Consider the following 16775-nt stretch of genomic DNA (forward strand, 5'->3'; position numbering starts at 1 on the left):
AACCCAAAAATACAGTTTTAACAGTAAAAGAAACATTACATCCATTACAATTATTTAGTGGTTTCAGTGTTATGTGTGAATGCAATTGCAATTTCAAGCAGTGTTTATCCTTTCCTATTATCTAGTTCTGACTATCGAAACAATGTAGCAGAAGTCAGTTCTCCTGCAGGTTTGTTAAACAGCTGGCATCTGCTACATTGTTTCAGGAGGCTGAACTAGCAGTGCAGATAACATAGATTGTAATAACATAGATACTGTTTGTACAAACATTGATACATGTTTAATATTGGGTATTGCTTAAAACTAAATTTTTTTAATCATGCTATTCCAATTTCAGGAGTCACACATCACAGTGTATAGCAGCTGATATTATAGAAGTAAATATAGTGAATAAAGTACCCCCTCTTGTAAAATATAAGGATACAATACACAAAAGCCATGAATATCTTGTAATTTATATCCTTAGAAACGGTGAGTTCTGATGTCATCAGTTATAAACGGTGAGTTCTGATGTCATTTCTGTCACATGACTCACTGAAACTTGTGTATTATAATAAATAAAGTACCCCCAGTTGTAAAATATGAGGATATTAGAAGTAACCTCGGCCTTCGACCTCGTGTTTTTATATGGTCATGAAACTCCTCGGTAACTTATAATATCCTTATATTTTACAAGAGGGGGTACTTTATTCACTCGTGTTTTTATACAGGTCATGGAACTCCGAGGTAATGTCTAATATCCTCATATTTTACAACTGGGGGTACTTTATTTATTATAATACACACGTTTCAGTGAGTCATGTGACAGAAATGACATCAGAACTCACCGTTTATAACTGATGACATCAGAACTCACCGTTTATAACTGATGACATCAGAACTCATTGTTAATAAGGATATAATTTACAAGATATTCATGGCTTGTGTGTATTATATATATATATACTGTATATAAATACATAGATGCAACAGATGCTTCAAGTTGCTAAACGTCTACCAAATTTCAGATCCTTCTCCCTCAGTTCTTTGGCTGCAGCACATCTGAGATCTGAGATGACACAGACCCTTCTGTCTTGACTTATCAGTGAGAACAGATACAGGGTCCGCAGGGGGTTATGTACGGATTCTAGAGATGTATTTATGGGATGTGTTTGGGAGTAGGAGTGTGTCGCCAATCCTTTCAGGAAAGGGAGAGATCAGGGGGTTTCCTGACTGATAATCAGGGCCGTGTTAAGTGGTGGTGGGACCATTTATATCAAACCTTGTGTGACTCAATTGATTATAAACTTTATACTTTACTACTTGTATCAACACCCTCTGACAATCCAGATACCATCAATGGCTTAAAGGCTGCATGTTGGCCAACATTATATAAAGTATTATCAGTCGCATTTCAGGGGCTTTTGCCGTCCCCCTCCCGCTCCGAGCTTCTAATTTCTAGCGTCAGAGCAGGTCGAGGAGGGGCCGCATCGCTAGTGCAATGAGCAATATAGCGCTTGGTGCACTAAAAGAGCTGAATTTCTGTGTTAAAAACTGAAATTCGGCTCTTAAAGTTACCAGAGGTGGCTTTTTGCCACCCCTGATAACTGACCGCTCCGTGCCGCCTGAGGCAACATTCTCACCTTGTCTCACCCAGAGCAGCCCTGAGTATTATTGTCATCATCCTTCTGTCACAGCAGTCCTTCCCAGAGACTATTATCCCACTGTTACTATAGGCACCATCTCTCCCTACTATACCTGCTATCCCACAGTCACACTCCCTTCCCAGAGACTATTATCCACTGTTACTATAGGCACCATCTCTCCCTACTATGCCTGCTATCCCACAGTCACACTCCCTTCCCAGAGACTATTATCCACTGTTACTATAGGCACCATCTCTCCCTACTATACCTGCTATCCCACAGTCACACTCCCTTCCCAGAGACTATTATCCCACTGTTACTATAGACACCATCTCTCCCTACTATACCTGCTATCCCACAGTCACATTCCCTTCTCAGAGACTATTATACCACTGCTACTATAGGTACAATCTCTCCCTACTATACCTGCTATCCCACAGTCAAACTCCCTTCCCAGAGACTATTATCCACTGTTACTATAGGCACCATCTCTCCCTACTATACCTGCTATCCCACAGTCACACTCCCTTCCCAGAGACTATTATCCCACTGTTACTATAGGCACCATCTCTCCCTACTATACCTGCTATCCCACAGTCACACTCCCTTCCCAGAGACTATTATCCCACTGTTACTATAGACACCATCTCTCCCTACTATACCTGCTATCCCACAGTCACACTCCCTTCCCAGAGACTATTATCCAACTGTTACTATAGACACCGTCTCTCCCTACTATACCTGCTATCCCTATATTCTCCCCACTATGTGAAGCCCCAGGGCAGACCCATTAATTGGAACCCCTTAATATAGTACCAATAGCCACAATACTTTGATTCTTTAAATCTTACCTATGCAAAGAATAGAGAGAGAGAGATATTATGTTTTGTTCTTTCGTTGAAGCTGTAGTGGGAAGTTTACTCTAAAATACTAATTTCTATAGCAGCATTTCCTAAAGAAACATATCATCGGATCACAGTTGCATTGCACACACTTCTTTAGAATATAACCCCTAAAGTGACAAGTCACTGTATTCTTAGCTAAGTTGACAATCAAAGGAAATCTGCATTTAGCCTGAAAAGACTTCAACCTCTACCTATACTCATCTCCCCAATGCAATGAAATAATCTCTTCCTCCATAACAACCAGGCTGACCTTGAATCCTGAGATGCATTTCCAGAAGCAAGTGCACAATAGAACCAGATAATTCTTATTCCCCTGAGATCCTCTCCTGGGGGCTGAATACATGGAAATGAATGGGAAGGTGTTGGCGGCTGCACAAAAGCTCCCTGTGTTTTCCCTGCTGCCCATTAAATCAGAGCTTGGTCCTCCAAGTGCCATGACAGGGTTAATTGTCCGGCAAATAGACTCGCCACAAGGCTTTATTAGCGGGATTCATTAGCTCAAGTGGCCAATTCATAGGTATGTGGATGGGCAACCATTGGGGGGGGGGTATTTGTGGTGCAACAATAGCAGATCCCAGTGCTGTTTATTTGGGTAGTGCACTTGTCCTTGGCTCCCAACAATTGAGCTGCCCCTTAACACAAAAATGGTAAATAAAATGATATTGAATATATACATCACCCTTCAGCTCTCCAGTTATTGAACCACAACTTCCACAATCCCCATAGGATTGCAGGTTGCAGGCTGGAAATCCTTGATTTATATACACAACACCACCCCCCCACCCCATCTTCTACCCCCACTGTAGGTGCTCCCAGGCCCCTCTTCAATAAAATTTAAGAGCATAATTACTAAGAGCATATGGGGCCCCAACAGTTATACTTTAAGAGGGCCCAAATGAAATATGTAGTTGTATCCTAGTTGCAGCTCTAGTGCATGTATATAAGTGTGTGTACACAATACACCTGGAAACACATATACACACTTATAGTATTTCATTTCTTTTGTTTCTCAGCCATTACAAAATGGGGAAAATAAATGATGCAGAATCTAAAACATGGGCTGAATTTATATTATATATTTATTTATATTCAGGCTTTTGTGTTCTCTTTTATAAATATAATAATATACCATATAAATATAATAATATAACATATACATATAATAATATAACATATAAATATAATAATATAACATATAAATATAATAATATGACATATAAATATAATAATATAACATATAAATATAATAATATAACATATAAATATAATAATATAACATATAAATATAATAATATAACATATAAATATAATAATATGACATATAAATATAATAATATAACATATAAATATAATAATATAACAAAGTCCCAGTGAGCTTTAATTGAACAGCGTGGATATAATAAATTGTCGGCTTGATTTTAGCGCCGGATGGGTGCAAATTGCGTTAATTTCGTGTGAACATTTCTTTTATCTAACATACAGCGTATCCTATTGACAGCAAGAACAAATATTCACCTTAAATACCGACAGATGCAAAATATCTAACGAATTCTGATATTACATCGGCGATAAATAAGTTGCTAATAGGAAACGACTTTATTTCATTTTAACACTACAATTGCGACTTTCTTTGAATGATCTCTGCAATACATAACATATAAAAACTGGTTCACTAAAAATAAAATAATAACTATCCCCTATCAAACTCTATAGAAGATGTATTGAAATAAGAGAACGATTGCACATTTTATTTATCCTGGAAATCGTTAAATAAATGACATAATAACGAATTAAAAAACGAACGATGCTTAAAAAACAAAAAAATCTAAATTTAATATTTTATCAGACAGAAAGTCTTGATCCTACCAATCAGCACACAATCATTTACCTGTAGTTAAAGAAAAAGTCCCATTAAACATAAACAAAATAATTGATGTAACATTTAATAAAGAAAATAACTTTTTTTAAAGAAATATATCAATATCATTTTAGAGCAATCACGTGGGATTTTTAACAGAGAGATGGAGATATGTTCTCTATACAAAGAAGAACTGCCAGGAGCCAATTCATTGAGAAGGTGGCAGTTAGAAATTCAGGGCTAATTATGGACCAACGAATTAAACAAATAATCCCAAAAATCTCACCATCTTCCCGAGCGTGTGAAAGTATTTGAGAAGGACAACAAGTCAAAGTGAAGTGATAGGAGGGAGGTGAAAGTTCATGATCGTGATGGGCATCTCCCCGTCATTCACTCTAATTGATCGTGTCGCTGCTTATCTGTGGCCCGTCGCTATCTGCTCGGCCGATCTCCCCTCTTCTTGTTGTTAGCAGATTTGGAAATGAGGAAGATAACTGAGGTTTGGTCCCAGTACTTATTTCAATATTAATAAATAAATTAATTAATTAATGAATAAAAATATAATATAATATTAATAAATAACATTTGCATCAACATTTAGTGGTACTATTTCAATTTGTGTCCCACTGTTGTGTCTCTGTCTATCTAGTCTAGTTTTTTTTTTTTAGTAATACATTAATTTAAGACATTAATTTGTGATATTTGTATATTATACAAATGAATGCACTCCACTGTAATTATAAGGATTTTCATAGAACTCATTAGTGATTTCTAATATCCTTATATTATTTATATTAGAAGTCTGTCTGTCTGTCTATCAGCCTCTCTCTCTCTCTCTCTCTCTCTCTCTCTCTCTCTCTCTCTCTCTCTCTCCAATCAAATCTAATGAGCTTTATTGGCAGGATATCTATCTATCTATCTATCATCTATCTATCTATCTATCTATCTATCTATCTATCTATCTATCTATCTATCTATCTATCTATCATTTCTCTCTCTCTCTCTCTCTCTCTATTTTTCCATCTCTCTCTCTCTCTCTCTCTCTCTAGCTATCTATCTACCTACCTATGTATCAATCACCCATTTCTTACAGCAAGTTATACTTACGTCTGAATATTTGGTGCATCCTGAAGGCAACAAATCCACATTGTGTGCCCCCCACCTCTACCCCTTAGCCTGGTCCCAGGGAGAGCAGTGGAGTGAGTATCAGGGTGCAGGAGGGTAGTGACTGGGGATGAATGGAGCATCAGAGTCGCACAGGCTCCTCCCCTCTATGTGAAACTCTATTAGAGGAAAGGGAATGCAGGGACTGGAGACACAAGAGAGGAGGCAGCTCCCACTCTCCGCCACAGTTATTTCCCCAGGACTTGACTAAAAGCTGATCTAAGCTGAGGCTGGGCAGGAGCAAACAAGGGGTGCTGCTGGGTGCTGCTGGGTGCTGTGGAGCTGTAAAGGTTCGGGACATATCAGGTGCTGCGAGTAGTTGTGCTTCTCCTCCTGACGCCCCAGCACAGGGAGCCTGTAGGTTGGACCCCAGGAGCAGCCGGCTGAGCTTTCAGATGGGATCTGATGTGCGGGATATGAATCTGCTGCCTCCAGTCTCCAGTCTGTCCGGGAATAGCAGCTGTAACATGCCGGTTAGTAACAGTAGTCAGTGGGCTCCAGTCCTGGACTTCCCCCCAGGGGCTCCTTACAGCTCCTTGACCCCTCATTCTTTTATCAAGCAAGAACCCACCTGGAACCCAGACCCCCATGAAGATCAGTGTCTCAGCGCATTTACTGTCCATTTCTCTGGCCAGTTCACTGGGACAGCTGGAGCTTGTAGGTATGGGCCCTTTGGGGCCCCAACACCCAGTCAGGCAACAACAGGCCAAGCAAGGATGTTCCCCAATGCCCCTTATCTGTCCAACTGCCTGGATAACCAACAGAGCATGAGGAATCAAGGTAAATCTCAGAACAATTCGCCTTTATCTCTATTCATCTATCTATATCTATTATCTATATCTATTATCTATCTATTTTTCTATTTCTCTATCATCTCTCTCTCTCTCTCTCTCTCTCTCTCTCAATTTCTCTATCTATCTATCTATCTATCTATCTATCTATCTATCTATCTATCTATCTATCTATCTATCTATCTATCTATCTATCTATCTATCTATCTATCTATCTATCTATCTTTTATCTCTCTCTCTCTCTCTCTCTCTCTCTCTCCATCTATTATCTATCTATTTCTCTCTCTCTCTCTCTCTCTCTCTCTCTCTCTCTCTCTCTCTCTCTCTCTCATCTATCTATCTATGTATCTATCTATTATCTATTTATCTATCTATCTTTCTATTTCTCTATCTATCATCTCTCTCTCTCTCTCTCTAGTCTCTCTCTCTCTATCAATTTCTCTATTATCTATCTATCTATCTATTATCTTCTCTCTCTCTCTCTCTCTCTCTCTCTCTCTCTCTCTCTCTCTCATCTATCTATCTATCTATCTATCTTTTATCTCTCTCTCTCCATCTATTATTTATCTATTCCTCTCTCTCTCTCTCTCTCTCTCTCTCTCTCTCTCTCTCTCTCTCTCTCTCTCTCTCTCTCTCTCTCATCTATCTATCTATGTATCTATCTATTATCTATCTATCTATCTATCTATCTATCTATCTTTTATCTCTCTCTCTCTCTCTCTCTCTCTCTCTCTCGCTCTCTCTCCATCTATTATTTATCTATTCCTCTCTCTCTCTCTCTCTCTCTCTCTCTCTCTCTCTCTCTCATCTATCTATCTATGTATCTATGTATCTATCTATCTATCTATCTATCTATCTATCTATCTATCTATCTATCTATCTATCTATCTATCTATCTCTCTCTCTCTCTCTCTCTCTCTCTCTCTCTCTCTCTCTCTCTCTCTCTCTCTCTCTCTCTCTACCTATCTGTCTGTCCTCTATCATTATCTGCCTGGCATATGTCATCAATCAATCTCTATGATCTTTCTTTCATAATCTATCAGATATACTGTCCCTATGTCTGTTAGAGAGTGTGTATAAGTGTGAGTATGTGAGTCAGTTATTGTGTGTATGTGCAAGTGAATATGTATCATTATGTGTGTGTACAATCCAATAAAGTCTGACAAAGGGCAGAGATCTTATAGATAGAAGGATCGGTCTGAATAAAGTGGGATATAGACAGGTGACAGGTGATTTGGAACAGAGAGACAGGTAGGTTGGCAGAGAGGAACATCTATTTATATATAAACACATACACAAAGGCACAGGTTATTATGAAGAAATCCTTAAAATCAGTCACAATTACAATCAGTGAAATAAAGTGAGAATTCGCCTCATAGGAAGGCAGGGTGCAGAGAATGGGCTGGAGAATGTGCCTGGGGGGCTGTAATGTTTAACAGAATTAGTGTAATGAGGTGTAATTAGCAAGAGGGGGGGGGGGTCAGCTACTGACTCAGTGTCAGGGATCTGGGGAGCAGTCAGACACCCATTCTACTATCCAAACCCTGTGCTGCTGCTTCTGCCTACAGACTCGTGTTTCTATCTGATCTCATATATATACACAAAAAAGCATAACATTTTTTTTACACAAAAAGAGAGAAAAAGCCGCATACGTTCCATTTCTGCTCTTAGCCATATAAATATATAATCGGAATTATTTTTCATTCCATTGAAACCTGCATTAGGCGCATTCGCTTTCCCTTGTAACAAAACAATTGATATTCCTCTTACAGCTGCTTTAACACCTTCCCAGTTATTTGCTTAGTTACAAGCAGGAGTTTTTCCCTAGTAAACTATTATTTCCGAGTCTCTCTCTTCTAACCTCAATAATATTAGAAATAGATGAATACACCGGTAGCATAAATGTATGAAAGAAAGATAAATATAGATAAATAAATAGATATCTATCCATCTAGAAAAGTAGCCATGGCACTGTAGAAACCAGTACTGTAATATTCTTATATTTAGAGTTTAGAAATAAACTTTAGTAAATACGGTGGTGTTTATTTCTTAAAATATTTTAGAAATATTTTTATATTTATAGAAATATATATATAATATATATATATATATTTTTTTTTTTTTGCAGGGAATATATATCTACATAACTGAGTTAATTTAGTTTAATTTATTCCAAATATTAGTAGAAAATGAGGCATGCAAGGTTCTTATTATTTTTAGATTAATCAATAATGTGCACCCTGGTTGGATTCCACACATACCTCCCATGACAAGGAATTTACTTAGATGGGAGATACATCCCAATGAAATCAGATTTGTGTGACTTTGGCAGAGGACACCAAGGCTGCACCCCAAGGAAGGGCTCAATGTTGGGCAATTGTGGGAAAAATGTCACCTTGATCCAGTTCTGGATATTGTGCCAGATCTGCAGAAGGAGGACTTGGAAACGTGTGTCCAGATAGATTGAGTCATAGGGAAACAATTCCCTCTCTCTGTGTAACACATGGGCAACATTCACGTTTTTCAGCACTTTTTAATCAGCCTGTTGGGTGATAAGGTTCTAATTAAAGAGAACTGGGCATCAAACAAATTGCTTTGGAGCAAAAGGCTCTTATCAAATTCCTGAAGCTCTGGGTCATGCAAGACAGGGGAAATTTTTTTGGGCCAAAACATGGCTATCTTGCATTTTTCAAGGTCACAGAAAATAAACAATATTAAAAAACACAGTCTCCAGGACAGAATGTATCCAACAAACTGCTGCTCTTTGTATAGAGATAAAGGAAAGACTTGTTAGGAAAACTAAGATCAAATAAGGAAATAATTAATGTTTTCAATGGACCAGGACTCCTTTATTTATCCAAAATGCTAATAAATTGCACAAATCGATGGTATACAATTTATATATGTGTGTCTTTGATGAGTATTGATGAGACCTGACCGATATAGATAATGAAAGAATGATGATTGATTGTATTTATTTATTCTGTATTAATATATATGTATGTTTATACAGGATAAATAAATACAATCAATTGTCATTCTATTATTTATCTACATCGGTCAGGTCTCATCAATAGTCAAAGGCTTTCAGACCTTCCCTGACAAATAGAGGTAGACAGACAGACATGTAGACGACAGAAGCACATTCTAATCACAATATTTAACGGATGCGACATTTTCGAGATATTTTGCATCTCCAATTAAATCGTCCCGATACAGTTGACATGAAAAATATGGGTAAAATATGACATGAAAAAAATAGGCTGAAGGTTCTTTTACACTGTTCTACCTTGTGAATTACACGCAGAAGTTTAAAATCTTAATGAATATTAAAAAATGTCTCATTTCATTCACTATAACTCGAAAACGGGTTACCTGTTATTTATATATATATATGAGAATATATATATATATATCTATAGCTATATATATATATAGGCTTTGTCCTGGTGGTATTTAATTTTTAGCATTATATGAAAGCAGCAAAGTGTAGAGAAGAAAATTATTTTAAATAAAATTTACCATCTTGGTTCGTTTGACACGAATAATATGTGATAATAATACAAAAGGGATCAAAATATTCCATTATCTCCAGAAGCAATGCTATTAAATCTACATGACCAACTTCCTAATAAGAGCCTAGAAATGCTGACTTTCCAAATATTAAATACCTGTAAACTCCTAATAGCTAGAAACTGGAAAAAAGAGGATGTTCCAAATATACACCAAATACAACAAGAAGTAACAAATAATCTAGAATATGAAAAAGCAGTACCAAGAGGTTTTAGAGAGAAAATAATAATACAAGAAGCACATGATATTTGGCTATCTAAGACCAAAACATAAAACCTACATTGTATTGGACCTTTTTATTATATATTTTTTATTTTTTTCCTTTTTGTTTTGTCTGTTGTTTTGTTTTGTTAGATTTATGGAAAATACTAGATCTTACTCCTTAGAGAAATATATGATGATACTATGTATGTATTTGTTGAAAAAACACAATAAATAATAAGATTAAAAAAAAAATAATACAAAAGGGATAGAACAGATTTAACATAGACAGTAAAATATGAAATATTTATATTTAAAAAATCTGCTGCTATTAAGAAACGAATGCAACAACAGTTCAATGGATACAATTTTTTCTCCTGTTCTACAAAAACATGTTCTTCTGTTCTCAGTCCCATTGGCCATAGTATAGTAAAATATTGATAGTCATATAGTATTGTAATATATTATAATAGTATAGTAAAATATTGATAGTCATATAGTATTGTAATATATTATAATAGTATAGTAAAATATTGATAGTCATATAGTGTTGTAATATATTATAATAGTACTGTAATATATTGATAGTCATATAGTATTGTAATATATTATAATAGTATAGTAATATATTGATAGTCATGTAGTATTGTAATATATTATAATAGTATAGTAAAATATTGATAGTCATATAGTGTTGTAATATATTATAATAGTACTGTAATATATTGATAGTCATATAATATTGTAATATATTATAATAGTATATTATACTAGTATAGTAATATATTGATAATCATATAGTATTGTAATATATTATAATAGTATATTATACTAGTATAGTAATATATTGATAGTCATATAGTATTGTAATATATTATAATAGTACTGTAATATATTGATAATCATATAGCATTGTAATATATTATAATAGTACTGTAATATATTGATAGTCATATAGTATTGTAATATATTATAATAGTACTGTAATATATTGATAGTCATATAATATTGTAATATATTATAATAGTATAGTAATATATTAACAGTCATGTAGTGTTGTAATAAATTATAATAGTATAGTAATATATTGATAGTCATAAAGTATTGTAATATATTATAATAGTATATTATAACAGTATAGTAATATATTGATAGTCATATAGTATTGTAATATATTGATATATGTATTTCCTGCTTTAGAGATGGTTTATAAAAAGGTTAAAATACTGGAAAATATGAAAGCAAAAATATAAAACAGCAGTATTAACCTGGGTTATGTAAAAAGGTTATTTCTAAAATATGCCAAACATAAAGCTTCTATCCCTGTACACTTTTCTGCTAAAATAAACCAGTATATTATAAAAAAACAAAACAAAAAAAAACCAAAAAAAACAAACAAACAGCAGTATTAATAAACATATGATGCTCTGATGACAGGATTGGTTTAATTTGCTTTATGCCCATTCTTGAGGTCGGGAGAGGAGTTCCAAAAAGAAAATATCAACTTGTAATTGCTTTAGACTTTCCCAGCAGCCTTTGTTTGGTTGGTTCCCAGTAATTAATGAAAGTGCTTCTCCCGTGGATTGATTAATGGGTACAGTGTCACTCCTGGGTCAGGACAAGGGCTGACTCAGTTTGTTTGCTAAAAATATGGGGAGTTTATTTTGTTGGCAAGTCATTTTCCATTCAGAGAGGTGCAGCTGATTTAACCCTAAATGTGCCCGGGGCAGTAGGAGTAAATAAGCCCCCATTAGCAAATAAATCCATGTATTTGATGCTGTAGTATCTATGTTCATGGACTGAAATCGGGTTTGGGGGGCTCGCAGCCGTGCGCAACCGAATACGCGCGTAAGCAACTGAATACGCGTGTGCGCAACCGCGCGCAAACGAGGACGCGCGTGTGCGTCTTGCGCAAAGCTCTTTGATTTCAGAGAGTGCACCCACTTTTCAGTTGCCGGACCAGGGGCAGTCTGAATATGACTGAGGTACGTACCTAGAGCCCCCCAAGCTTTGCGCCCTAGGCACGTGCATTTTCTGACTACACCAAGTTCTGGCCCACCTGAAATTTCATGAATTAAGGTGACTGGGTGACTTCTAAAATCAGAGACTTTGCAGAGCTGGACCTGTATCTGTTGTACTCATTGTTCTTGTGCGCTGTTCATCTTAATTCAGATTGGGAATTTTTAAATTAAGTAAAATAGATTTTGTTTTTGTTTTTTTGTTGTTTTTTTAGAAAATTGTCAGATGTAACAAAGGCTTGGTTAGAATTTTATTATTCTTATTTTTAAGTTCCTACCATAGAGATTTGAAGACAAAGGCCATTGCCTTGGGCACCCAGCATCATGGAACCTATTGTGGGGGAAAAAGGAGAAATAACAAATTATATTAGATGAACGCAGGGCTTTATATGTGGCTCTAAAATTTCTCTCTCTCTTTATATATATATAATGAGTGTGTGTAGGTATGGGACTGTTATCCAGAATTCTTGGGACCTGGTGTTTTCCTGAAAAGGGATCTCCATACTTTATGGGGCAGAGTCTTCAAAGGTCTAAGTGAAAAATCGAATTAAAAAAATTCAAATTTCGAGCTAATTTTGGTGTCCTTCGACTTGGGAATAGTCCAAATTCGATTTGAAAATAATTCGAAAAATTTGAATTTCGAAATTTATCATGTAAGGGCAGATTTATCAAAGGTCGTGGTGAATTTTTGAATTAAAAAAATTAAAATTTCTAGCTTATTTTCGAGTATCGAATTCGAAGAATTTTAGTGCAAATACTTCGATCGAATAAAATCGTGTGATCGAACGAAAAAATCCTTCCAATCGAACGATTCAAAAGATTTTAATTGATTGATCAAAGGATTTTTATTAGATCATAAAAAACGTAGAAAAGTGCAGGGGAAGACCCCCATAGGCTAACATTGAACCTCGGTAGGTTTAAACTGGCGAAGTATGTAGTCAAAGTATTTTTTAATGAGACAGTACTTCGACTATCTAAGTCGAAGGTCGTAGTAGCCTATTCGATGGTCGAAGTACCCCGAAAATTACTTCGAAAATCTGATTTTTTTTCATTCGAATCCTTCACTCGAGCTTAGGAAATGTGCCCCGTACTGTCTCTTTAAAAATTCAACTTTGACCATTCGCCATCTAAAACCTGCCAAATTGCTGTTTTAGCCTATGGGGAACATCCTAATACCTATTTAAAGTCAACCGGTGGACTTTGAAAAATCAAAGTTTTTTTTGTGAAAAACTTTCGAATCGTATGATTCAAATGCGCTATTACTACGATTCAAATTCGATTGAAAACAGACCTATTCAATCAAAAATGGACCTATTCGGCGAAAAAAAAAGTCAATGTAATTTCAGTTGGTCTTTTTAAATTCGAATTTCGAAGTTTTTCAAATTCGAAATTCGACCCTTGATAAATCTGCCCCTATGTCTACAAAAAAACAGTAATTTAAATATGGAATAAATTCAACCTCATTGTATTGCCTCCAGTAAGAAAAACATATATCTTAAGTCTACTAGAAAGTCATGTAAAGCTGGCCATAGATGTAAAGATTTCTAAAAGATCCGATCGTCATCGTGAGACCACGATTATCTCGAAACGATCGTAAGAATTGTCCATCAAATAAAAAGACCATTTCAGGTTGATATTGCCAGGAAAACAAAGGGGAGCTGCCTGCTTGGCCCTGCAAACATAGATAGATTGCACTGGGACCGACAAAGATTTTTTGACCTGGCCGATCAATATCCTGACAGATGTCGGCCGAAAAATCGTTAGATGTACGATCGTTCGAATCCCACTAACCGTGCAATAATTTCGAAGGATTGGTCAGACTTCGCTAAAATCGGTCGTTCGGCAAGAAAAATCTTTGCGTCTATGGTTTTGCTTTCAATAAGGATTAATTATATCTTAGTTGGGATCAAGTACAAGCTACTGTTTTATTATTACAGAGAAAAGGGAAATCATTTTTAAAAATGTGGATTATTTGGATAAAATGGAGTCTATGGGAGATGGCCTTCCTGTAATTAGGAGCGACCTGTATATATATATATATATATATATATATATAAAAAGATATAAAATATATAGATACATAGAAAAGAAGCTTCTGTAGCTGCACTCAAAGGGCTCAGAGGAGACTATTCCCAAATAAATGCACCTCTTTTGTACCTGAGAGTAATGCTGTCCATGTATATATATATATATATAGTAGAAGTGCCTCATAATCCCCTTTAAATGGCAGGAAAATCACTCCCAAGAAAGATTATACCTATTAAATGAGCTAAGATACAGTATTTCTCTTTCAAATAATGGATGGGAACAAATATGACCCCCCCCCATAATTTACCTCCTCTGGGGAGGAAAATCCTGTTATTCTGTCGGGATTTTGGGAGGTTCTTAGAGAAGATGTTTCTGGCTTGAGGTTTATACAATATATTTCATATTTTGCCCCTGCATTTAGGCCATTCTATTGAATCCCCACTGCTGCACTGTAAACTAATCAGAATCTCAATTATCACCAGCTCTACAGAAATGATTTTGTCGTAAAATGCGTTGAATGTGTCATTTTGGCATTTTTTTATAGTATCTGCAGAGGAAGCAGCATGTGTGTGTATAGAACAAAATGTATTTATTCCAGGCCCTTGTTGTTTTAGTAATTATCCTTTGATAGTCTTACTATTCATGTTAAATAACATTTCCTTCACACTGGGCCTCATATTTAATTTATTGGCCAAGAAAGAAACATTATGAAATTACAGGTATGGGACCTGTTATCCACAATGGAGTTTTCTGGATAATGGATCTTTCTATAAGTTGGATCCCCATATTTTAAAGGGGTTGTCCAACTTGTACTTGTACAAGGCACAGAGATAAAAGAAATACTTTAAAATAATTGAATTATTTGATTAAAAGAATCTATGGGAAATGACCTTTCTGTAATTTGGAGCTTTCTGGATAACGGGTTTCTGGATAACCTGTACTTTCATCTCAAGGATAGGAGAGCTTACCCTTTAAATTTCCTTTGCGCTGATGGCTGTCAGTCTGCCTGGAGAGAAAATCCGGTCTGTGAATACCTCCCTTTGTCGTGTGTAGGAGGCAATTGGCTGATCCGGAAGGCACAGGGGCCACACTTCCCTTCAGCTTCCCATTTCCATGTGGGAATGAATTAATTGCAAGTTCGTTTAGGCCTTTATGGATCAGAAGACCTGTTTGACTGAACATTGGGGAATGGGGTACAATAAAAAGCAAAAGAGGATAAACTTTCATTATATTCAGTGGAGAGAGAGATGCCTATATATATATATATATATCTAACAACCTAGCTAATATTGAGATTATTTTGGGTCATTGTGTATTGATTATGGAGCAAAATAAGCACGTTTAATGGGGATCTATCCTATGCTGACTCTATGCAAATATATATATTTGGCTACAATATATGGCTACAACAATTTCTCTATATATAACTGAATATACACACAAATGTTTATTACACATGGGAGTGCCAATGACATATTACATTATTCCTCCATAGGGATGAGACGTAGGGACAAATTCACTAAGCGCTGAAAATACGCTAGCAACGGCTTCGCCGCACTTCGCCAGGCGAAGTTTCTCCAGGACGTTCACTAAAATCGGAAGTTGCGCTCAGGGAGGCGAAAGGTAGCGAAGTTTTGCTAGCGTTAATTTGTCAAGCAAAGCGAAGTTACGCTAGCGATGCCTAATTTGCATACAGCACTAACTTAAAGTACAATGGACGTATATGTAGCAGCAAATACATTACACTACACAAGCCTGGGAAAGCTTCATAAAATAAAATAGAGTTGTTATATTACCCTACACATGAGCCCAGTGTATAGTTTAGGTGCCATATGTTAGGAAATGTAGTGGGGGAGGAGGGTACCCCAAAAAAATGTACGATCTTTTTCAGCCTATCACCCTTAAAAAAAGTTAAAGACGCCAGCGTTTTCTGGGACTTAGAAAAAATTTTAACTTTTTTTGAAGCAAGTCCTATTTACTCTGTTGCACTTCGCCTGGTCTGAGGTGGAGGAGGCAAGTCTGGCGCAAGAGTTAACGTTCAGTAAAATGCGTAAGTTAGTGAATTATCTTAGTTACGTCCCTTCGCCATAGCGCAACTTCTCCTGAGGTAAGCAGCGCTAGAGTAGGTCCACTTTACTAGCGAATTTACGCCAGCACCGTTAGTAAATTGGCGAAGTAACGAAATGACGTCACGCTGGCGAATTTGTGCTAACGTTAGCCGTTTCGCGCTTTAGTGAATTTGCCCTGTAGTATGTAAGTGACTGTAGGTAGATACACAGTTATTCCTCCATAAGGATGAGAAGTAGTATGTAAGTGGCTGGGGGTAGGTACACAGTTGCATAGGCTGTATGTGTGGGGGTCTGATTTATTGCCTCCAGCTTTAACCTTCTAAGTGCCAAAAAGCCAGCAGGGGAGATAAAGGGTTAATGCTGGCACTCACCACTTTGGGTGACGGCACATTGAGCACATTGTCACCCATGGGAAAGTGATAAAGGGATTAAAAGAATACATTGTCATTGGGAGCTGCAGGAATCACCATGGATTAGATATATTACACGTATGGGACCTGTTATGCTTGGGATCTGGGGTTTTCTGAATCATGGGTCTTTCCA

The 16775-nt window shown here is 36.3% G+C and overlaps 1 protein-coding gene across 2 annotated transcripts in view; it reads left to right on the forward strand.

Annotated features, from left to right (window-relative positions):
• The first annotated feature begins 5706 nt into the window (after nt 1-5706).
• Nucleotides 5707-16775, forward strand: part of wt1.L (WT1 transcription factor L homeolog) — a 40642-nt gene continuing 29573 nt past the window's right edge. The window contains exon 1 of one of the 2 annotated variants that reach the window (XM_041589124.1): nt 5707-6332. In XM_041589124.1, coding sequence (XP_041445058.1) covers nt 5948-6332 — 385 coding nt within the window. In that variant the 5' untranslated portion in view covers nt 5707-5947. The remainder of the gene's footprint in view (nt 6333-16775) is intronic. The other variant, NM_001085867.2, reaches the window with a different exon arrangement.

Source organism: Xenopus laevis, chromosome 4L, assembly GCF_017654675.1.
Source record: "Xenopus laevis strain J_2021 chromosome 4L, Xenopus_laevis_v10.1, whole genome shotgun sequence".
NCBI lineage: Eukaryota > Metazoa > Chordata > Amphibia > Anura > Pipidae > Xenopus > Xenopus laevis.